The sequence below is a fragment of the Corvus cornix genome, chromosome 8 (assembly GCF_000738735.6).
Source record: "Corvus cornix cornix isolate S_Up_H32 chromosome 8, ASM73873v5, whole genome shotgun sequence".
Classification (NCBI taxonomy): Eukaryota; Metazoa; Chordata; class Aves; order Passeriformes; family Corvidae; genus Corvus; species Corvus cornix.
Window position 1 is genome coordinate 24,920,293 of NC_046338.1, and position 24,194 is coordinate 24,944,486.

Sequence of the window (24,194 nt, forward strand, 5' to 3'; positions counted from 1 at the left end):
TTTTGGGGGGGTGGGTGGATAATGAAAGAGGGTTGTGGGTGCTGCCCCAGGATTAGTCTGTGGGGTTCTGAAGGGGGATCTCATTGCATCTGGTGCATTGTTCACCTTGAACATCAAACCTGCCAGTCCCCACTTGTGCCCCAAGACAGCTGGTTTCTTTAACAGCTGCTCCTTTTGAGCGCTGCTGATTGTGCTGGGCACTGAGGGATGCTGGCAGCCAGCCTACGAGCTATTCGGCAAGCAGGTTTCTTTCCTACTGTTACATTAAAACATTGTCCATCTCTTGAGAAATCCCTGAGATGGCGGTGTGGGAGAGCAGGCAGGAGTTTGCACAGCTCATGTTGTGCCTGCTCATGCCCTGGGAGCAGGGACGGGCCCCCTACCCAGCAGCTAAGGGCAGGCCAGGCTGAGACACATTCTTCCTTCCCAGTAGGGGCAGTGCAACAGCCTTGTCTGAGACCGTGTGCCCCAGGACAACCTATCTTTCCAAAATGCCTTCCTTACAGAGCAAGAACAAGAGCAGTCTATGCTGCTGCTACCCCCCTCGGGAGCTTGGGCACAAATCCCAGCTGCAAGGCCACGGGGAACAAAGTAAATGGTGCAGGGTGCCATGGGGGCCAGCACAGGCACACAAGGGACACTGCAGGTACTACTGAAGGTCAGTTTATTTGCTTGATTCCCTCTTCCATAAAACTTGGAAACAATCACCTTCCAGCAAGAGATGAGAAAGCAGTAAGAAGTGAGAGATTTGGCTCTGCAGCTCCTCCCCTACTCATGAGACCAAAGGTGTGTTAGACAGCTGCTCTGAAAGGCATGCAGCAGTTTGGAGCTCCCAAAGCTCCCTGTCCCAGCAGGACACCCCTTCTCACCATGCCTCTGGAAAAAGCATGGCTGCTACCAAACAGGAGAGACGCCACAGCACGGGCCCTGGAGTCCCCACTGGTCTGCTCATCTCATCCCTGCAGGGCTGGCTCAAGGCAGGAAAACACCCAGGGTTTAGTTCTGAGGGGATGTAGGGGGTGAAGGGGACAGGAGGGTTGGTTTAGTACTGCAGTGCACCACCAGTGTGACGGTACGAGGCTGTGGATTGTGCGGTGTCGGAGGGGCAGGAGCTGGGCCTGGGAAGGCTCCTGGCATCCCGGCGGGATGGACGGACAGACAGACACTCACTCTGGCTGCGGGGTGTAGCGCAGGTACTTCTTGCCCGACGGGAGCTCCTTCGTGAAGACCCCTTTGGGGAAGAGCTTCTTGGCTTCCTCGTCAGGCAAGGTGGGCACGACCATGACACTGTCACCGGGCTGGGGAGCAAATGGGAACGGTGAGGAGCTGGCAGGGTTTGACACAGGTGGCACTACCTCCCTGTGAATGCTCAGCCCCAGGCACGCCCTGTGCAGCTCTGCCTGGAGCCAGCAGTGAGGGCTGACTGGGAGCTACACCAGGAGACATGGGTGATGTCCAAAGGGAGAGCTGTGCCATCTGCCAGCCCTGCCAATGGGTTCCCACAGCCCAGCTCCTCCTCATGGCACTTCCATGGGAACAGGGAGTAAGGATGGGAGAGTTTGAGCATCTCTGCGATGCTGGATGGACCACAGCTTGCCTGAGTCTGCTCATCCATTCCTATTGCTTAGGCACCCCTGGACAGGTGGTGCTGGCTCCCCCTTGATTCCAAGCCCTGGAGAAAGGTGTGCTTTCCCAGGAGGTGGGTGAGCTGGCCCAACTCACTGGGAGCTTATGCTGCAAGAAACAGGAGCCTTTAAAGGTAAGGCTGCCTCCACCTGCTGCTTCCCCCACCCTGTGGGTGTCCCTCCAAGGGAGGCTGGCTGCCATTTCAGTGCCTGTTTCCAGTGCCTGGCTCTGAGCTTTGCTCTGCTTCTCACCTTCCAGTCCACAGGGGTAGCAACCTTCTTGTATGCTGTGAGCTGCAGGGAGTCCACCACTCTCAGGATCTCATCAAAGTTTCTCCCAGTGGTGGCTGGGTACAGGATAGAGAGCTTCAGCTTCTTATCCGGGCCAAAAACGAACACCTGAGCACAGGGAGACAGGGTCAGGGGCTGGGCAGATTTGTCTGAGTGCTCTGCTGGATCTGCTCAGCCCTGATGTTCCCTCCTTTCCTGGGAGGTGGCCTGCTTGATCACAGGTGTTGGGACAGGGGGATGCCATGGTAGGGATCTGGAGAACAAGTGATGCCCAGGGAATGTGGTTTTGCTCTGGGAGCTCCTGTGTCCAATGTCAGCTTGTTTTGCTACATGTGCCCTTCCAATGCAAGCACATGAGGGGAGAGGGAAAGTCCAGTAGATCAAGGACTGGCAAAAATAAGTCTAGGACAGGCACAACCAGGATGGGTGGGTCACCAGAAGGCCAGCGCTGCGCTGCCTCTCTCTGTGAGGCAACCCATGGTTCCAGCCCAAGGAAGTCATCCCAGCTCCTGAGGATGGCTATGTCCATCCAGGTAAGCTGCCCCACAGACACAGGGCAGGATAGCAGGGCATGGTTCTGTACTTCTGGGAAGGCACTGTGGGGACAGGCACTCACCACGCGAGCGGTCAGGGGCATCCCATCCTTGTCCAGCTCATCTGGGTCCAGCATGCCCAGCTTGACAGCCAGCTCCCGGTTCTTGTCAGCAATGATGGGGAAGGGGAGCTTCTCTGCAGGCTGTTCCCCGTTGTAGGCATTGATGTCCTGCAAAGACAAAGCCATGGGATGTTCCTGCTCCTGGCTGTGGCACCATCACAGAGACAGAGGCCAGGCAGAAACGTTCAGCAGCTGTGCTGCAGGAGCTCGTGACTCGCCTGGCCCCAAGGTCTCAGGCTGGCATAGCACAGCCAGGGGCTCATGGCCTTCCATGAAGTTGCCAGAAACCAGGTGACAAACCAGAAACCTTTGTGCCAGGCTGGACTGTGCCTTGTTCTTGGAGGTCAGTTCTTAGGCTGTCTGCACTCACACCCTGTGGACCAGCTGCTTTGCCCAGGCAGTGGGTATGGAGCAACAGGGAATTCCTGCCCGTGTTAGTGACACAGAGAGGTTTAACCACCTTTCACTGAGAACAGTGTCCCTCTTCCAACTCTCTCCAAGTACGGGATCTAGCACTGCTGACAGATGTGCTGGTGTCACACCTCAACTGAACTGCGCTCTTAAGGAATTGTTGTCTCTAGTGGCAGAGCAAACCAGCAACTCTACAGCTAACAAAGGTCCAACACTTCACAGGTCTTGTGCAAGGGACCAATTCCATTTAGTGAGTCACTCACAGCTTACTTAACTAAAGACTCTCAAAAAATAAGAGTGGAAGCCTGAGTGCAGGTGCTGGGACACTGCTCACTCCCTTCTGAACCATGTCTGGGACAGAAGAGAAAACCATCCCCCTCCACAGCCCTGCAAGCTCTTCCTTGTGACCCTGGTTTATGAGGTTCCTCCCTGTACTAGTTCAAACTTGAGCGGCCTCACAAATACAGGGAAACTGTATTTTGAGCATCTCCAAGCCTGGTCTGGACTTGAGCAAGGCATTTAAGTTACCCCTGGACTTTGCAGTACCACCCTCACAGGTCACACTGAGCCCCAGCAGTGCTGGGAGGAGCCTGCTCGAGGCAGCACAGGCAGAGCAGCTGCCAGCATCAAAGCAAGTGTAATTCAAGGTTCCTGCCCCAGAACAGGGCAGACTGTTCCTTACACCCTTGTCATGCTACAAGGGGACAGAACTAACTGCAATGCTGGTGTGAGCCTCCCTCACACTGCTGTGCTGCATTATCAGCTCAGCTGATAACTTCAATGTACAAATCTCTCTGCCTTCTCCAGGCTTTGAATGTGGGGGAGGAGCAGGGTGGGCCCAGCTCAGAGGGAACTCAGGGAGGGCAGGGTCGGAAATGCTGCACCTTGGCACTGCTCAGAGCACACCAACAGCAATAAGAGCAGGCAGGCCCTGCACCCCTCCTCAGCCCTCCTAGGCTGATGGTGCTGACAAAAGGGGCTGTAGCCCTGACCCAGCTGCTCAGGATGCTGCAAGCAGGTCAAGTGGTGCACACGTGGCCAGATGTTTCCTTTCCAGCTTTTCTCTTTGCTTGTTTTCTCCCCAGGCCTTTCTGAGTCACCACTGCTCTGCTCAAAGGGGCAGTTTGTCTCGGCTGGGTTGTGGTCAGGCCTGCCTAGGAAGCAAGCAAGGAATCAGTTCTGTTGTCCTGCAAACCTGCCTTGTCAGAGCAGAGCAGGGAAGGAAAGCAGAGCTGGAGAGTTCAGCTGAGGAGAAATGCTGCTGAATGCCCCACAGAGTCACAAGAGGCTGCAGATGGACATCAGCAAATGAGACCCACCCATCCCTCTCTTCAGAGCAGGGGTTGGAGGACGGAGAGAGTTTCTGAGAAGTAATACCTGAATCCTATGGACTGTAACTCGCTCCAAACTGCACGTAACTTCATGACCTAGGGAGCTCTAGAAAACAGCCTCACGAACCACACCCTGTTTTGCAATAAAACACCCATGACTCGCTTCCCTATTAACTAATTTTCTTCCAGAGTCCAAGCTGAAACCAGGCATCACTGGAGTGATTTATTCACCACCGACTCACCAAGGTGCAGGTATCAGTGGCCAAAGAGAGCACTGAAACCTCTGATATGCACAGCATGTGCCAGCCAGGCCTGCTTCGGGAGCTCAGGCATTCATTCAGCCCTTGGAGAAGCAGCACACCAACTGGGGAGGTCGGAGAGTGGGAATCAATCCCTGGCTGAGCTACAGGCTTGTTCCAGTTCCTGGAGCAAGGCTATTTTTTGTCTAGGAATGGATAAGAATAGCTGTGACATCTCTGGTTGGAAAGCACAGCTGCACAAAGTGGCACAAGGATTATTGGCTACACTCTGGCCCCACCTTTCCAGGCTGCCCACAGAAATTTGGCAGCAAAGCAAACAGAAGTTTCTTTATTGTTTCATGCAGGATTTCAGCCACCCCTCCTGCCCACTTGCTTCCTTGCAGGCTAGGCTCCAGGGAAAAACAGCTTCATCCTCCCACTACTGCTAGGAGCTTCATCCAAAGAGAAAGCAGAGGTGTGTTTAGGAATGCTGCACAGAGGGTTCTGCCCAAAGGTTTGCTCACTCCTAGGATTTGTTAAGTTTAATCTAGTGAAACACAGACTGCATGGAACACTCCAGTCTTCTGTGGATTTGTCCTCATCAGTTGGATCTTTTTTTCTGGAGGACTTTCACCTGTTTCTTTCTGACAGGTGCCGAGCTGACACTTCCAAACCTCTGTCTCCAAGGCTTCTCTCAGCCTGACAGAAAGCTCACCACAGCTTGAATCACTGCATTTTCTGTGGTTTTTCTGGAAGGCTCCCCTCAGCCAGCATCGAGAGGCTGATCTGCAACTTCTCCTGGTTTTACCTGAGGTTGTGCTGAATAATTTCATGGCATCAGCAAAGTCAGCTCGTTGTTCATCTCTTTTTCAGATCACCTGAGTCTGCTGAACCCCACATATCCCTGCAGGCCCTGGAGAGAGCTCAGCACTTCCCTCCCTTGACACAACTTAATGCCTTCCTGCAAGAAAGAGCCTGCCCTTCACAAAGCTGATTTCATTGAAGAGCTTCTTGCAAATTCAAAGCCTTTGCAGAAGTCAGCAATACCCTAACACAAAGGGCTTTAGCCAACCACAAGATGAGACTCCCTAACAAACGCACAACCCAAATTCTCTGTTATGTTTAATGACATGTTATTTGCTAATTTGACTGCTGGCTTCAGCCAGTTTGACTAGCACAGAAACCTCATTTACTGGGATTTGTACATTGCTTTCCCCAGGCCCTTCTGAGGGCAATGTCCCTTGCTCGGACATTGGCCATGCACTACTCAGGTACAAAGGTCAATTTAGCAATAAGGCAATTAGCTAATTTCTAAAGCCAGTCAGTCATGAAATAATGTTCAAGTGTACACATTTCTCACCTTTAATGCCTCTTATTGCACACATCTCTCACCCCTGGAAAATATGTGAGAACATTCCCAATATTAAGAGTTAAGAGAGTGGCAGGTAATTCACCCAGGGACTTTTACACTCCGGCCATTTCTGTCTGAAATACTCATTTTAGACCCCTACTGCCTCTAGCCCTGGAACCATTCTCCCTGGCAGCACACACAGGCTCCCTTCAGAAGTTTGTCTTTAGTTCCTTTCAAGTTCCTTCACCAAGTTACTCCACTCCTATCTTTTTTTAATACTCCCTCATGTTCGTTCTACATTTAACATTCTCCTATTTGTGGTTTTATGTTTAACATGTCCCTGTTTGTCCTCTGTTTTCCCTACCCAAGCATGAACCACAACTGCCTCCTCACTTCTGATGTCTCTTTTCCTTTCCTGTTTTATTACAGAAATTTCTGAGGGTCTATGGATAGGTTGCCTTCCTCTGAGGTTTTAGCATCACCTCCACATGATTTAACCCTACCGGCCAGTGGTGGGACAGCAGTAACATTGTTTTCCTCTTGTATCAAAGTGCACAGAGCACCCTGGACTTGGTGGGGTGCTCTGTGAAGATGGAGAAGACCTTCCCATTCCTGCCCTGAATTTTAGCACCCCCATGCGTTGGGATGTGACATATGTAGCTCCAAGCCTGTGTGGGCCTCTCCTGTGGCCTTTGGAGCAGGGCAGCAGCTCAAGCTGCCCCGCCTGCACAGCCCGTACCTTGCACCAGGAGAGATGGTCCTGGACGCTGTCGATGGAGAGCGCGATCATCTTCACGTTGCGCTTGCTGAACTCGGCTGCCAGCTTTGCCGCCCGGCCCAGCTCCGTGGTGCACACAGGGGTGAAGTCCCGCGGGTGGGAGAACAGGATACCCCACCTGGAAGGGGAGGGAAGGAGCTGGTGTGAAGGTGAGATGTCATTCTGGTTTGTGCTGCAGACAAAAAGCTGTGGAGAGTGCATGGCGTGGAGGGCAGGAACAGCTCGTCTCTCTGATAAGGAAATCCTGCCCTGGGAACTCTTCCTTCCCTATCACTAGAAACCTCCATGAGATAAGCCCTGCTCTCAGAAACTCCCTGCACCTCACTCCCCGCTCTCCCTCCAGGATCCTACAGGAGATACTGGAACAGCCCGTGGTTCTTGACATGGAGGTGGACACTGTGCCATGTGAGGAAGTTTGGGGGAGCCCTGTGTACACTGTACCCAGAGACCCCATGCGTGAGGGGATGCAGATGCCAACCTGCCAGCCAGGTTATTGCAGAGATGGTCACTGATTCACGAGACTGGCCACTACCCCCTACACCTCATCTCCACGAGGAGATACACATGTATATCATGCAACTCAAAAGAATGGGAGAGGACCAAGCCTCAAACCCAGCTGCAGCTGTGAGCTGCTAGATGCACTTCATGAAAAAGTAAGAATTAATCAACAGGGAAGGCCAGAAGTTAACATCGTATTGTGGCTCTTGTTACAATGACACAGCTACCTTGCTTTTGGCCACAGCTTGGCAGCAATAGATTTTGAGTCTTTAGAGCTGGCAAATACTAATCCTACACTTCACCAGTAAGGTAAGCAGTGCACAGAGAAAGGCAGCAATGCAGCCCAGCAAGCAGCATGATGGGCTGGAGCAAAAAGGCTCTCAGGACTTCCCTGGGACTAAAGCAAAAGCACCCCTAGCACTTCAAATTCCCTGCCAGGGACTCGTTGCACCATTTCTCAGCTCAACACTCACGTATCTTACTGCACCGATCTTCACCTGGCCCCCAGCACCACAGCAGTAGGGGAAAGTTCTATCTGAGACATTTGGGAATGCAGTTGGAAGGATCAAGTGAGGCGCCCTGCAGCTCTGCCAGAGCCGTGTGACTGCCACGGGTCACCAGGACTTAACGGGGCAGCTACCTGGCCACTGGTGCCGAGTCTCTTCATACAATAACTATGCTCCTTGAATAAATAGCAGGAAACAACCGAGGAGAAAGGTACCACGTGTGTGACACCAAGCCGGAACAGCCAGTTTCAGAAGGCCTGCAGCTAAGAGGGTTCTTTTTTCTCCGTTTGGTCAAGCTCACAATGCCGACAGAAGGGGACCCAAACGCTGATTCAAGCCTGCCAAGCGTTGCCGGGAGTGAGTCCCAAACACGCTGTGCTTGCGTCAGAAATGGAGCAGCTGGCTGTGCGGGAAGTGGTGCCCGAAGGCACGTGGCTTTCCAGGTCGGGCTCAAGCAGGACCAGAGCCTTTGTCACTGCACCTTCGCACGCCCGGGCTCACACTGCCGGGATGTACGTGACACCCGAGCTGGTCTCCGGGACTGGCCTGGGCTAAGGGCTGCTCTGGCAAGCCTGGCTTTGCCGTGCCCCGGGCTCTGACTCTTCCCTGTCCTCCAGGCCTGGGCTCGCCCTCCAGCCGCGCAGACGACGACGATGGGGACGGGCGGCTCTCGCCACCGCGCTCCCCGGGAATCCCGCCGTGCCCACCCCCCGAGCTCTCCGGCGCGGGGCTGCGGCTCCACGAGAAAACCCCACATTTTTGGAGCAAGCCCGTGGAACTGCGCCGCGTACACGCGGTTCACCCATGTGGAAGGAACGCGGTGAGCGGTTCCGCTCCGTCCCTGCTCCCCGGGCAGCACCGGCGGCGCGCACATCCCACCCCCTGCGCCCACCCCCGGTTGCGGTCCCACAACTCTAAGCACTCACGAGTCTCCCAGGAAGTCGTGGAAGCGGATACGGCCCTGCGTGGTGTCCGCCTCGAAATTAGGCGCCTCGTCCCCCAGCAGCAGTCCCGGCATGACTGCGGCTCCCGCAACAATTCCCGACACGCTTCCCTCTGCTGCTCCTGGAGCCGCCGCCGCCTCCTCTGCGCCTGCGCGCCGGCACCGCCCCCTCCCCGGCCACGTGACCGAAGGGCACGTGACGGCCCTCAGGCAGCGGCGGTCGTGATGGCGACCTACGTGAGCGAGCTGGAGGCGGCCAAGAAGAGCCTCAGTGAGGCGCTGGGCGAGAACGTGAAGCAGTGAGTGCCCTCAGGGAGCGGGGGATGCGGGTCTGGGCCGTCCCGCCCGGCTGGATCGGGGCTGTTGGCTGCGCGATCTGCCCGGCCCCTCTCGGCCTCCCGTGACCCGTCGCGTTTGTGCTGTGCCTGTGCAAAACCTCTGCGCTGCTTCTGGGTGTGGGAACAGTGCTTTTCCTCTGGTGTCTGCACCGTTCCTAGAGGTGCTCAAGGAAAGACTGGGTGCAGCACTCAGTGCCGTGGTCTGGTTGACACGGTGGTGTTGGTAGGTTGGACTCAATGATCTCGGAGGTCTTTTCCAACCGAATTGATTCTGTGATTCCCTGCTCTTCCCTAGGTACTGGGCCAACCTGAAGCTCTGGTTCAAGCAGAAGATCAGTAAGGAGGAGTTTGACCTGGAAGCGCGCAGGCTTCTCACGCAAGACAATGGTAAAAAAACACCGTGTGTGTCATTTCCCTGCCTTGCCCTGCCAGGCGTGGGAAGCTCCTCCCGGCTCCACGGTGCTTCCCGAAAGCGGAAAGTGCTGTGGGGGAAATAGGAGTTAAATAGGTAGCAATGGAGTTAAAATGGTGGGAGGTGCCCTGGCCTCCGTAGGGAAGTCCCTTTGTAACTCGGGCACTGAGAGGCAATTTGGCCTTGTGTAAATGTGGTAAAAATTTAAAATATGCTGTTCCAGCAACCAAAAAGCCATTTTTTAAATATCACTGTGGAGACACAGTCCTTTCTGTATTTTGCGTTTGGTTGTGGCTGAAGTAGGGGAGGGAACCCTGAATTCACCTAGGTGAATTTGCTGCAGGCAGGTCCTTCCTGGCCTTTGGGAATGGCAGGTGGGAGTGCTGAAGGATGAGATTCCTTGATCCTTGCTTCTTTGTGTGTCTGCAAACACTGATGGGCGTTGCTGAGCTCATTGTGAGGACTCCTGGCTTCCATATTCATGATCTCTGTAGGGAAGGGCAGGGAGCATGTTGGTGCTTAGATTCCAAAGAGGATCCTGTAACCCTCTGATCCTGCCTATGAAGTTATTTTCACTTTCTCTAGTGCACGATTACTCTATGTTCCGGTAAACCTCTGCAAGGAAGTTCTGTTTTGTTAGAACCTGTTTGAGTTGACTTCATCTTTGTGGGGCTGATTCTCGTTTTGGTGGATTTTCTAGCAAAACCAAAAGCAGTGCAGTCTGGTGCCTGCATGGCAAGAGGAGACAGCTGCTCCTCCTCTTACTGGCTGAATACACAGAGACAAGTAGCTATAACACTTTGTGTGTGTGTGTGTGTAACACTGCAAAGTGACCTAATTGTTTTCCATGCTGTGTGTAGTGTCTTTTGTATTGTTGTCATAATAGTAGATTCTGGGCCCAGTAGAAGTAAACTCTCAAAAAAACTTAAGTTGAAAACTCTGCCTTTGTAACTGAGCAGCTGGGGAGAACCCAGCTGTGGGAAAGCTTAGGGAGCTGCTTTAGGATGGCTTTGAGGGGGTGTCTGTGGGCACTGATGTGCTGCTAATGAGCTCTCTGTCTCTCCACAGTCCACTCTCACAACGATTTCCTCCTGGCTATTCTCACCCGATGCCAGATCTTGGTTTCTGCCCCAGGTAAGTCCTGAGAAGCCTCATTAAACACTGGGTGTAACACTGTGCAACTTGTGTGTTTGGGGTGTGTCTACACAGTACCCCAATTTTCTGAGCCTTAATATTCATGGAGTTTTTTCCACACAGGCAAAAAGGTAGCAAAATAGTGATTCAGCTGATTTCAGCAGAGATACTTCTGTGACTAAGCTGTGTGTGCTTGGTTAGAGGCTGATGCTGGATTGCTGCCTGTGATAATCTGGTTTGATTTCTGGATTGGGTGTCTGCTGTGAGTTGAAGGGTAAAGGCAGATGCAGCTTTCTCTTTGATCTGCTTTGCTTACCACTTTCTTCCTCCTCTGTACTTTGTTCCTTTCTCTGCTGGGGAGGTCATTTTGGAGAGCTGGGTATTCCTGACTGATCTTGATTTCAAGTACATATCTGATAGAAAAGTGTTTACAGTGGGCCTTAGTTGAGCTATGACCAATTTACCCAATTGTCTGCAGATAACATTTTAATTTTGTGAGCATCTAGAGTAACATCTTAACTTTTTGAGTGTCTAGAATGGCTGTCCTCAGGGTTGCAGGGTGTGTTTTGTTTGGTCTTCAAAAGAGCTCTCAATGCAGAGCTGTGGTAGCAAGGGCAATTGAGGTGCAATTTGCGATACGGAACTGCTGTGTAGAAGGGGAGAGAAAATTGTTGCAGCTCATATGGGACCTGAGAGATGAGTTTCTTGAGAGGACAGAATACCTGTTATGGAGGTGCCTGTTGTAGCTAGAGGAAGTAAAACCTGAAAAACTCATAGATGCCCGCAGGTTTTTGTGTTGGAGCTGGTCCTTAACTGTACCAGCTGTGCTATTTAAATGTTAATCACCCCTACCTGCAAACTTGCTTTGTTTGCTCTTGATTGAACTTCAGAAACACCTTGTGTGTCCCAGACCTGTTCCCTTTAGGGGTCTGGACTCATGTAAATCAGAAGGTTTATGTCTGAATCTGCTGCTCCTTGCTTTCGACTTAGATTAATTAATTACAGATGGATTATAAAAAGAAAGCACAAGAACGGTGATTCCCCTGATTATTACCTGGAGCAGCTGAGTCTAAATGAGGAGGGGGAGGGAGACAGTGTCTGTTCTCTGAGCTCAGCACTGAGCTGCTGTGAGTGTTGGGGTAGAGTTCATAGCTCAGAGGTCCTGTTTCTGAGAGGCAGTGATCAGGTTAGAGCCTCTTGCCATGTGACTGATGTTGGGGTTGTTTATTCCTGTGTGCACACTCTGGGCTTAGCTGTATTGAATGTCATTTGTCTCTTTAGCCAGTCTGTTTATGCCACTTAGTCATGGCAGCTCCTCTGCAGCTGTCTGGTCAGGATTTGTCAGCAAGTTCTCCCAGGTGTCCCTTTTTCAAGGCTGTTTAGGAATGTGTTGAAGGTAGGAGCCCCAGCAGAGCAAGGTCCTGCTCCACAGGTGCCTTCCAAATGCTCATTATTTCCTGCCTGACCTTTAATTTCAAGTCCTTGGAGGAGATTTGCTCTTGTCCTGTTGCAGCTGCTCTCTTCAGAGCCCTTGAAGAACCCTGGTTGTAGTGGTTCAGTAGGTCAGTGATAGCCTGTAGTGGTGAGCCAGCTGGCCATGATCCTTCCCTAGTGCTGGTCACCTCCAGGGCTTTCAGGCAAGCTTTGGCTGGCTATGTGTCCACAGGTTGCATAAGCCAGCTTAGTCACGGGTCTGTGGTCTTAAAGACATGGTTTGGTGCTGTGGAGCTAACAGTGTGTTCTGCTAGTCCCTTCTACAGTCTCAGTTTTGCTGTCCACAGATGAGTGCAGAGTCTCCCAATGATTTGGGAGCTGATCTGTGCTGAGATACCTCTTTCTGGGCCACTGACTGGTAAATCTCACTATCAGCTGTGTGTGGTGTAGGGTTGTACGTGCAAGCCCAGGAAAATGCAGTACAAGTGGAATACTAGCTGTTAACATCTAGATTTCTTTTTCTTCCCCTAGATGCCAGTCTGACACCTGCTAATTTTTTTTTTGTGGTTTGTTTCTTTTTTTTTTTTTCTCCATGTAAGAATGGAAAGCTAACAGGCTTTTGTCTCAGCCACTGTCTTTTGGGTAGAAGGTGTTTACTCCATGATTCATGGAAAGAAGTAACTTTAAAGAAGTGTTTTTGATGCACTTGGCACGCAATCACAAGGGTTACTGATGCATGTACTTTCCACCTTCGTGTGAGAGATAAAGGGAAAGAACCATCCTTAAAATGCTATTTTGTATTAAAAAATAATCTTGTGGTCAGTGGTAAAATTGTACTTGATGTTGTATTGTATTGGAATAAGAACCCTTGGGGAAAGTATTTTTTAGGAGTGATTATAACATATGTTGAACCATGCAAACAAACCCATCTGATCCAAATTTTGCTGCCTCTTGAAGTAGTGGTTCCACCTGGGATTTAGGGGAGCATTGGGTGAATGTGACCCAGTTTGAGAATACTTTGCATTTCCTCCTCTCATCTGCTTAGGCTGTTGGTCACCCAAACTTCAAATCCCAGTTCCACAGCCTCTCTGGCATGGGACATTTAGGGCTTGGCAGTGGAGAGGGAGGGAGTTGTGTTGTCTATTCTGATGTGAAGGATGACCATTTGGGGTCAGCTCTCCTGGCTGTGGCCCCTCCCAAGTCCTTGTGCACTGCCAGGCTCCTCGCTGGTGGGATGGGGTGAGGAGCAAAAAAGCCCTTGACTCTGTGTCAGGGTTGCTCAGCAGGAATGAAAACATGCCTGTGTTACCAACATTACTCTTAGCACAAATCCAAAACACAGTCCCATACAAGCCAGTATGGAAAATATTAACCGTCTTCCACCCCAAACCAGCACACTGGGAATTTTTCTTCCCCAAAAAAATCCATCAAGAGGAGCTCTGGTTTAAATCCTTTCTTAACCTTGCATGGACTTGCTTACTAAGCTTACCCTGTTTGTTGGACAGTTGCAAGCACTCAGGTTAGCAGGGTTTCTTCACTTAATGTGTCTTGCTTGAACTGTTACCGCCTTTCTTAGCTAAATGTTAACAATAAAACTGAGACAATTGCAAACACTTGAGCTAGTGATGTAAGGATTTAATTTATTTAGTAGTAGTCTGGAGGCAATTAAAAGATGGTTCAGTGAATTAGAACTCATGTGGAATAACAGGAGCATTTTATTTTGTCAGGTTTGTCCACAGGCTTTGCTTAGAGGGCTTTCAGCTGTGAGATGAGCTCAGTTGCTTGTGTTTGCTTCTCTCCAGAGTGTTGAGAAGGGACGAAAAGTAAGAAAATGCGAGTGTGAGCAGAATATCAGCCAAATAGCAGCAGAATACCTGACCAAAACCCTTGTTCCTGCAAGAAGATTAAAACAAACAACCCCCCCAACTGAAGATCAAGTAAACGGGAGTGGAAAATGTGTGTTTTCTCTGCCTCTCTGCTTCCTTCTGTGGTGACTTTCTCTGTGTCTTTGTCCTTTCCTCATGTAGCACGTCAGGAAAACCTGACAGGCTCTGTCTGGACTGGCTGGTGCCATCATGATGGTGCTATGCAGACGTGGCAGTTCTTAGAAAAATGTTTTTTATCTGTTGCTGATCTTGGAAGGCAGAGCAGCAGCCCTTGCTGTGGCTTGTTGAGGTCTGATTCCGTTGCTAGCAAGATTAAATAAAAGCCGCTGACATCTTCCACACCTGAGCCAACCCAGCCTTGTCATTTGTAGCCAGGAAGACAAGTACTGGTTTTCTTAGAATGCTAGAGGGAAATTTTGCTTTCTTCATCTAGTGCATTAGGCTTGTTAATATGAAAACCTGGAAAAGGAACCAAAAATTCTGCTATGGGTTCATTATAGTGGAGAATAGGAGATTGTATCTTATCTTTTCCTTGTTTTAAACTGAGTCTGGCTAAGTTCTTGTTAAATGTGCACATTGAGATTCAATTAAGTTGCATCTTTCAGATCTGCTGTCAAAGCCTAAAAATTTAATTGCTATTTAATTTAAAAGCTACTGCATTATTTTTTTAAAAAAGGTATTTTGAAAATTCAGACTTGGCTGTAACATTGTATCTGTAGTACATTGTCAGAGAAAAGAGTGTTTGCAATTTCCATCTCCATCCACTGCACTTTCTCTAGTCACACAGCTGAGGGTACTGTCACAAGTGGAGCTGTGTGAGACTTCTGGCAAGGAAGAAGGGCCTGGAGTGTGGTGACATTGGGAGCTAGAGGTGTGCTTGTATTGAGAGCTCTGGAATAGCACAGGTCATTTCTGTGTCTGTCCTTAGTGCACCTAATCTCCCCTGACTAGAAGGGGTCTGACCTGCTATGGAGGAGAGAAGGAGGAAGAATAAGACCTGTAAAAACTGAAATATCTGAGAGAAGTAGCATTGTTTTGATGATCCTGAGATCCTGATGAAGGGCAAGTGGGGTCTTTGATGTGGTGTTCCACCGTGGTTTCCTATGTCCCATTATTAGGGCCTCTCCTGTGATGTATTGATGAGTAGTGACACCAGCCTTATGAGTTTCGGGGAGGTTTTTTATTATCTTTTAATTTCTTAAACTGACCAGTGGATTTTGACAACAGGGTTTGTAGGCTATGGGTTTCCACCTTTCTAATAGGACGTAGCTAAACTTCATGGTTAACTTTTTTTTATGTAGGAAGAATGTGCCATCTGTGTGTGTGTGGGTTGTTTCTAATACCTTCTTAGCAGCTGATCATTCAAAAACTTCACCTGAATCCTCTAGTTTAGCCTGTTCCTTACAGTCGTGTATTAGAAATTTTTTTCCATGGCAGAGAACACTCCGCTTGTGCTCCAGCTCTGAGTGTGGGAAGCTGCCCATAGCCAAGGTCTTTTTGCCGGCTTCATTCCTTACAAACAGGGCTGTGATATAACTGTATTTATGAATTCCTAACTACAGCAAATTAAACATGGTTAATTCTTGATTACAGCAAATTAAGCATAGCTGGGACAGCCAGAGATCAACAGATTGGTGTGAAGCTGGTGAGAACTGTGGCAGCCTGTTGGGAGCAGGAGAGAACCACAACTGGGTGTTGGTCAGTGCTCAGTGAGCGTGCCTGAGGATAGCCTGGTTGTGAGTGGTGAGATGTGGAAAGGCTGCTGTCACTTCTTGTCCCTGTCTAGAGGAAATGGCAAATTCTGGCTGAGGTGTGGCCAGGGAATGTCTAAGACATTGCTGTCAGAATTGCCTGGCAGCAGAGCTTCAGCCTCTGCTTTGAAGGCAGCTGAAGTCCCTTCAGAGCTGAGCTGTCCAAGCTCCCTGGAGGTGGGCAGGGACCCAGCTCAGGGCATGCTCTGCTCCAAAGGAAAAGGATGCTCACTTGCAGTGCAAAACCAGGGAAGGAGGGTACTGGAGGCACAAAGCAGAGGCTGCCTCTGTAGCCACGAGAGGGCTGTCCAGTCTCTGAGTTGCACTTGTTCCCTGTCAGTGAGTGCACACACATCCAATGCAGTGCTGTCTTAAGCCCCAGTGTTCCTGAAGGAATTAATTGCTCAGAGATGCTATAAACCTGTCAGCAGGAAATTTGCTAGGCTGTACTTTCCAAGTGCTGCGTGATTATCAGGATGTGGTTTGGCCTACTGTAGGTGTAGCTGTCAGACAGCATTCAGTGGACTTTTGAGCTGATGATGTGACCAAATATATTTATTTATTGGTACTAAACAGTAACCACTTTTTCAGCTGTTCACTCACTGGTCACATTAGTGTCATCCTGCTCCTGGGCTCAGTGGCCTCTGCAGTTTTTCTCCCCTCTCCTTCTCTTCAGTGTAACAGAACAATCAGCTGTGGTGTTCAATAAGGATCCATGACAAAGCTTGCTGAAGCAGAAGGAGAACTGGGGAGTCAGACTGCTTAATCCAGATGGTTTAACATTTGACCTGATCCAGTGCTGGAACCCTGGGTTTAGAGAATTTAGGTTTTTGGGATATAATTACATATAAGTGTAACATTATGGAGGATTTTGGGTGTGGATTTATGTCTTCTTCTTTCTCCTTCTTCACAAATCTGAATCCTCTATCATTGGGTCAAAAGTTCTGCATTGCGGGCATGAAAAGTTGGTAATTGGATTGTAAGTAAAAACATATTACTTAGCATGTCATAATTGGTTAATTTAGACTTTAAAAAGCTTGGAAAGTTAAAATCACAGCCATTTTCCACCCTAACAACCTTGGAGGCACACTGTGCAGCTGTGCTAAAGATAAGATATAATAAACAACTAAGTCTGAACAAGAATTCTGGCGTCTCCTGCGTTGTAATCCAAACTCTGAGTAAAAGAACTTGAAAATACAGAAACAGAGAAAAATTAGTAATCCAGGAGTTGGGGGGAGGAGAATCCACCTCTAGGCAAGCTCTCTGCAAATGACTTTTTCCTTCCTTTTGGCTTTCACGACAGGCTATGCTTATCTCTCTCCTTTCACTATGGGTTTTGTTTGGACAGAAATTGCTACATAAGTCATGGGTGATGAGTGAGTCAAACTAGCAAGGGGCTGACAAAGGAAGAGAAGGGCTATCAAAAGTGTTCTCCCCTCGGAAGACCTTTCTTTGGGCTGTGGCTGTTGATTTTGGATTAAGGCTTAGCAGGTGGCCAAATGTTAAGGCTTTCATCCTGGCCCTAAATCAGCAACACAGAGTTACTTTTTTGGTTTTGTTTTATTTTTTCTTTTCCATTTGTAGAAGGTGCTGGATCTCTGCCATGGCCAGGTGGCTCTGCAACTAAACCTGGAAAACCCAAAGGGAAGAAAAAGATTTCTTCAGTTCGCCAAAAGTTTGATGTAAGTGTGTCTGTGGTTCTCGTTACACATCTGCCAGATTCTTAAAGCAAGTGATTTCCTATTTATTCAGGCAGTCAGACAGAATTCTGTGATTACCTCTGCAACCCAAAGTGTTAGAAGCAAGATATTCCTTGGGTGTAATGTTTTTAGAAGGTCCAGTTGTTTGTTCCAGAGCTGAAGATGCCTTTCAAAGGTGCTGTCTTCTGGTAGATGGCATAGAAATGTGCAAGATCCAGTTCACTTTGCAGCAAAGGCTCTGTACCTTCACCCAGCACTGTCACACCCCTGTTCTGCAGTTGTTTCTATGCTGCCAGACCAGTGTGGAAGGGCCTGGTGTGACAGAGATTTGGGATGAGGCATTCTCTTCAACAAGCAGGGTTTGATAAGGTGCATAGAGCCCTTCTAGGGACTATGATTAGGCACTGTGAGTGTGTGCACTTGAGACCAGTGTTCCAGAGGGATGCCCCAGCTGAAAGCTCCTTGTATTTAGAAATTGTTGAAATACTTTGCAGTGCTCACAGCTGCAACCTGAATTGTGATGTTCTGAATTCAGTCTGTGTTGCCTTGTCTGTCTTAAAACTTCACTGTAACTCTTCAGCGGCAAGTAGCTGAGAGTTTGAGAAGCAAGCTGTGGTGTAGTGGAAGGCTTAGAATTTGATTTGCTCAATGCCCCTACAATACACCAGATTTCTAGTGTGTGTTTATACACATGTTCAGGAATGCTTGGCAGTAAGCACTGTATGAAGTGCATGTTATGATTAATGGGCTAGTGGAATTCCTGAGTAGTGTGAACTTGGAAGTGCCTTGGGATTTCGTAATGTTTCCCTCACTGGTCAGAGTAACACTGTGAATGACCACAGGTCCATTCCAGTTGGCTTCTGCTCTCCCAAACCACATTCCCCTTGAAAGTTGCTTACATTTTGAAGGTCTTTTTTTCCAGGCATGTGACTTTCCTGTAATGAAAGCATAAGTCTTTAGAATTATGGGGAGGGAAACCTGCTTTCACATCAGTAGTGGATGGATTGGTTTTTCACTCTGATGCCACACTGTCCTTTCACTAAAGCAGCTCCCCTTTCTCCCTGGAAACTAAGATGTGAGAAATCCACTTTGCTGCATGTTCATTGTTCATATTTATAGTCTGTGTTTGTCCTCGTTCCCCGTAAGAGCCTTGCAGCAATCTCCATTCCAGAGCCGTGGGAGAGTTGTTGGGAGTATGATGAGTCTTGTTCCCTTGTGGGTTAGAGCTGGGCCAAGCACATATCTGGGCTCAAGGATCAGTAATTTACATTTGCTTTGTTACCCCCCGTTTATTTGGGGACTGAGGAGCCACCACAAGCACTGAGAGCTTGAGACATAGTGCAGCAAAGGATTTGTGCTGGAATACATGCGGCCTGGGAAATGCCACCTTCTGGTATGAATTCCTGTTCTGTGATGGGTTTTTTCCCTAAATAACCAAGTCAGTTCTGAAAAAGAGTCATAATCCATCTCAGAATTAGTGGCTGCTCAGTAACACAGCTCTGCTTAGAGTAGTAAAAGTGCACAGGGAGACTGGAGTATGAAATTAGGGCTGGAATTAGTCTAAGTTTAAAGCATTAGAGAGATGTAAGAATCAATCACACAAGTTTAGAATCATGGGTTTTAGTCTAGAGGGAAACTGTACAGAGAGTAAGTAAATAGACACCCTTCTGTACCAGAAATGATTAAATAGATGAGAACTCTTCAGCATGGAAGGAGGTGTCTGAGAGATGTGGAAGTCCAGTCACTGGCCTGGGTAATGTGAAAGGAGATAAAAAGGACAGTGGCTGACCATATTTGGGACTCACAGGAGAATCAAACAAATCTAGCAGGTGGGGAGGTACAGAGCAGACCAGAGCAGGTGAGTCTTCATGTGCTGTGTAGAATTTCTGGCTGCAGTGTGTTGTGGATACCCAACGTTCAGGTGGTTTGGGGTGCTGCTGGACAAGTTCACTGAAAGCATACCAACACTGACTTAGCAATGTCTTCAGCTGCAAGTCATTGGGGGTTGGGAGAGTATCCTGGGGAGGATTTTTTATGTTTTTATAGGTGTATGCTTTCTGCTTGGAGAAGGGATGTCCCCTTGATGAACCAAAGGGTCTGAATGAATATTATCTTATGCTTTAATGTTGTGTTCATGACAGCACCGGTTCCAGCCTCAGAATCCACTGTCAGGAGCCCAGCAGTTTGTGGCAAAGGATCCTCAGGAAGATGATGATTTGAAGCTCTGCTCTCACACCATGATGCTGCCAACACGTGGCCAGCTGGAAGGAAGGATGATTGTAACTGCATATGAGCATGGGCTGGACAATGTCACTGAGGAGGCAGTGACAGCTGTTGTTTACGCTGTGGAGGTGAGGCTGGGCTGGGTGGCAGCAGTGGTCTCATGACACCAGCAGCAAAAGGCTCTTGTGTGCAAGTCTGAGGTGTTGTCCCTCAGCATGGGGAGGAAACCTGCTGCTCTGATTGTTCTCCAATTGCCCTTTTGCCCCAGAGTAATGTGAGAATCGAGAGGCTTCCAGGTTTGTAGTGCCCTAGATGTAAAGTCTTGGACTTCTGCCTGCAAGTGTTAATTGTGAAGTACCTGCACAGTACCCCAGGCATGTTAAGTAGCTGTTGTGGAAAATACTGTTCCTGTCACTTAAAAGCAGGGACAGAATGGGAATGCCAGTTTGACCAGTTCTATGAAAAGCAACCTGTTAAAGGCACAGTGTCTGGCCTGGCCGTGAAGCAACAGGATCAGGTGATATCTGCAGGTGAAGCCCTGGTTTGGCTTTGGCCATTGGTGGTGCCTCACTTTACACATCCCAGGAATGACACAGCCACTGCTTGGAGCATTGATGTGTGGATGGCTTTCTGCACTCAGGATGTGGAGGCCAACCTGAATTCCCCATCTGGCAGTGAGGCCAAATTTAGAAGTTGTCTGCTTGTTTTTTTCATATGATTCCTTCTCCATCGCTTTTCAGGCAAATGAAAAAGATGAGTGAGTGGCTTTTCACTGTCATTTCAGGGCCTGTATTTCAGTTCAAGTGTAACATTTAATGTCAGTTACGAAATCTTAACCTTAATCAGAGGTTGGGAATTTCCTAGCATTGAAGACACCCCTTTGACATTTGAAGCAGGACATCACATACTAAAGTATAGTTGCCAGGCTGATGCTTACAGTACTCAAAAAATGCCATGTTCTCTGTATCCATCTGCTGGATAATGAAAACATCCTGTAGCTTGTCCAGATACTGGTTCCCTTCCATCTTTAGGTCCTTGTGGTCATAGCAGCACTGCTGCTGTCTTGCCAGTTGGTGAGGCCCTTCTCCTAGCCATGAGTGTCCTACACATCACCACACGTCCTAAGATTTGGGTTTTTTTGCAGAACCATCTTAAGGACATTCTGACCTCTGTGATATCCAGGAGGAAAGCCTATCGTCTGAGGGATGGCCATTTCAAGTATGCCTTTGGAAGCAATGTCAACCCTCAGCCATATCTGAAGAACAGTGTTGTTGCTTATAACAATTTAATTGAGTGGTAAGGAGCTCTCAGCACACTGATAATGTAAATGGATTTTGCTAGTCTTGGAATAACTCCATGGTTCAGTGTCTTCTTTTATTATTTTGCTTTCACACACTAGGAAGGCATTGGTATGGAGGATTGTACAGCTAAACAGGGAGTGAGAATATGGGGATTTCCCAGCACTGGACTGTAGGACAGTATTAGACCTCTGTTCCTTACCTCTGCTTGTCCATTAGTTTATTACTGCTTTTTGTAAACTTCAGTAACACAGGAATTCTCTGCCTTTAGGTCTGGCTGTTGTACCATAGGATTGAAATGTCAGTGAGGACCTGCAGGACACTTCCATCCTGTTATTTCTTGCATCCAAATGTGTTTATGGTTCCTTAGCACGTATTTCCAGTTGGCAGAGCTTCCAGGTCCTCTTGTTTGGAGCCTCAGTGTCAAAGAGCTTGTGCAGTGCATCTGCCTGCATGTGTGTATGAGAAGGCAGTTTTGTTTGCCTGTGGCAGCTTCTAGCAGTTGACAGGACGTCGTGGGTGTTTTAAGATTTGATTATAGCACTACAAACAACTCTGCCTAATAGCCAGTGTTTCAGTTTAATGTTGTGTGTGCCTTAATTTTTATGCTGGATAGAAACTATTGGCTGCAAGGAACAGAAGTTGCACAGCCAAGACCATTTAAGCAGTGCTGAGGCATGTTGAGGATCTGTCTGCACTCTTTTTATTAAACTGGAATTTTAAAGAAATTTTTATTAGAGCTGAAATAATTTTATGTACATATGGGCCACATGAGCTGGTGTAGAAAAGCAGGGCCCCTGCTGTGTGACTGCCACAGCTGGTGCTGTTTTTGTGACTGGGATGTCTTCCTGCCTGCTCTGCCCCCAGCCCCCCGAGCAGCGCGACGCCCTCAGCAGGTCAGAGCCTGGCCCCCCCGCCCGCTCCTGATGACGCTGAGCAGCAGGCAGCCCTGCTCCTGGCCTGCTCTGGGGACACTCTGCCAGCATCGCTGCCTCCAGTCAACATGTATGACCTCTTTGAAGCATTGCAGGTAAGCTGGTTGTGTCACACCTTCGTGTCACAGGCAGCGTTGTCCTGGGTGCCAGCTGCCTGTCTTAGACGTGGTTTACATGCATGGAGGGGGATTTGTTTTCTCCTCCTGCAGTCTCTTTCCTTCTTTGCCTGTCAGATTCTTTGGCCTTGATTTGTTCCCAGTGTTAACTCATGGTTTAATGCCTGTTCTGCTCCCCTTGGTCACAGAGCTGATGAGGAAATCCCTGTCTCACAGCTGTGCAAGAAGGGTGAACTCTTCCTCTGCAGCAAGACTGCAGTGATTATGTCAGAACTGAGCTAGACAGGTTTTGACAGTGCTGCAGCAAAATAACTTACCTGGCATGTCCCTTCTTACTTCTCATGTTCCACCTGGGTACTTAGAGGAATACTTGGTCCTGGCATGCAGACCACTGCAGTGGATTAACTATGATCACCCCAACCCTGGGGAGGCATTTAAGGTCAGCTGGGTGAATTTTCATTGGAGATGTATGGCTGTGGTTCCCTCCCTCTCAGGCAGCTGTGGGAACATTGCCTACTTTGAATGTCTAAAATTAGCTGTGAGAAATTCCCCCTTGATGATCTCTGCTTTTGTGAACAGGCCTTGGGATTTTGTTTCACAGCTCTGGATACAGACCACAGAGCTGTAATCAAACAGCCATCTCGTGTTTAGTCAGAATTGTTGTTTCTAAGGTTTTGATGACCAATTATTGATTACCACCCCAAGAGCAAAATGACTATTTCCTTACCATGCCACTCCCTTAGAAAGTGGTGTAAGTTGGCTGCTGTGGCAGTGCTGGCAGGAGCAGCTCTCCCTGTGAAACAGCCTTTATTCCCACTCTGCAGGTCTGGCACCCAGAGCATCCTGGAGTAGAGGGAGGTTATTCCCTGGGCAACGTGGGGAAATGTCTATGGAAGCGTGCAACTTGTTTTCTAACATGCATTTCCAGGTGCACAAAGAAGTTATCCCTGCACACACAGTCTATGCTCTAAACATTGAGAGGATTGTCATGAAACTCTGGCATCCGAACCACGAGGAGCTACAGCAGGACAAGATCCATCGGCAGCGCCTGGCAACAAAGGAGGGCCTCCTGCTCTGCTAGAGCTGGGCCAGCCTTCAGCTGGCTCCAGCCTGTTCCTGGGACTTGTCATTCGGATGCTCCTTACAAACCTGTGTCAGCATCTCCAGGATGATGTAATTTATGAGTCAGCTTTTCCTATGGAAATGTGACTGAGTTGTGGGACACTTCCTCTGCCTCCCCAGAGTCATGTGCCATGGAGTACTTACACCAATGCCACTGAATTGGAAAAGAGAAACAGGACACATTTGCAAGGACTGTTTTTAGGAAAAATAAATGTGAGAGTGGAAAGAGTTTTTTTTAAATAAGGTGTGCTTTTGTCTTCTTTGTGAGCATGGAGAATCTGCCTCCTTGCCCTCCCCTCTCAGGTAGTTTCCCTCCTGAGCTCAGACTTCAGAGGCCTTGTCCAGCTTCTGTTGTGGCTGATGGGATCCTTTTCATTACTTCGTTATGGAGTGGCCTCTTGTGAAAATGAGCGAATTCTGTAAGCTGACCTGAATTGTTCCTCTTTTGCCAGGGGAACTTCTGATTACAAACTGTGAGAAAACAAGGCAAAAAGGGAATTGTCTTGGTGTTGGAGACTCTTTGGATTTGCAGCATTAACAAATCTCTCCTATCACTTCCTTGTAAAAAATATGCAGCCTTGTATTACTTCATTATAAAATTATGTAGGCACACCTCTCCACATGGGAGATGTGCAGATCACTGTTTAAAAGGAGAAATTCCACCTGCTGGGTTTCAGGTGCTCTGCTGTATTCCTGAGTCAGCTGTGGGAACAAGCTTAATATAACATGAGAATTCCATTAAAGTGTCTTAATTACTACATGACCTGGTTTTGACCTCACACATGGAGGTACCTGCTGAAGTATGACTCACTTACTGTGCCTCCAGATTAGTGGAACTGAAACTGCTTGTTGGGGTTTTAGGAGTTCTTCTGTTTTCTTTTTCTCTTAAAGAATTTTCCCCATACATGTTGCTAGGGGGACAAATTACTGGGTGCTTAAGAAAAACAAAAGACCTGGCCACAGAGGGAGGGGTCCATCTGGCTTCTTCTTTCATCTTCTCTTTCACCTGGGTTTGTGGGCTGTTAGTTCCCGGCGTTTGGATGGAGAGAGAGGCTGGAAGGAATTTGTCGGCACTGCAGGCTGCTGTTTTTCAGCTGCCTTCCTTCTACCACAGAAACCCCGGGATTCCCAAGCCTGCCTTCCCCTGCCCCGCTGGGAGCCGGGCTGCAGCCGCCCTGCTCCTGCTGTTGTTTCGAGCCTTCGCTACTCTGTAGCCC

The 24,194-nt window shown here is 48.9% G+C and overlaps 2 protein-coding genes across 2 annotated transcripts; one reads left to right on the forward strand and one right to left on the reverse strand.

Annotated features, from left to right (window-relative positions):
- Positions 1–647: 647 nt before the first annotated feature.
- PRDX6 (peroxiredoxin 6) lies at positions 648–8,788 on the reverse strand. The gene is made up of 5 exons (XM_039556211.1): positions 8,612–8,788; positions 6,643–6,799; positions 2,533–2,679; positions 1,878–2,024; positions 648–1,298 (listed from the first exon to the last, which is right to left on the reverse strand). The coding sequence occupies exons 1-5, from the start codon at positions 8,701–8,703 to the stop codon at positions 1,167–1,169; spliced, it is 675 nt and encodes a 224-aa protein (XP_039412145.1). The 5' UTR covers positions 8,704–8,788; the 3' UTR covers positions 648–1,166.
- A 21-nt stretch (positions 8,789–8,809) lies between these two features.
- On the forward strand, positions 8,810–23,735 carry TADA1 (transcriptional adaptor 1). The gene is made up of 8 exons (XM_010409325.4): positions 8,810–8,927; positions 9,262–9,353; positions 10,447–10,512; positions 17,168–17,265; positions 19,425–19,634; positions 20,651–20,802; positions 21,672–21,834; positions 22,784–23,735. Exons 1-8 carry the CDS (start codon positions 8,854–8,856, stop codon positions 22,934–22,936), a joined length of 1,008 nt encoding a protein of 335 aa, XP_010407627.1. The 5' UTR covers positions 8,810–8,853; the 3' UTR covers positions 22,937–23,735.
- The last annotated feature ends 459 nt before the right edge of the window (positions 23,736–24,194 follow it).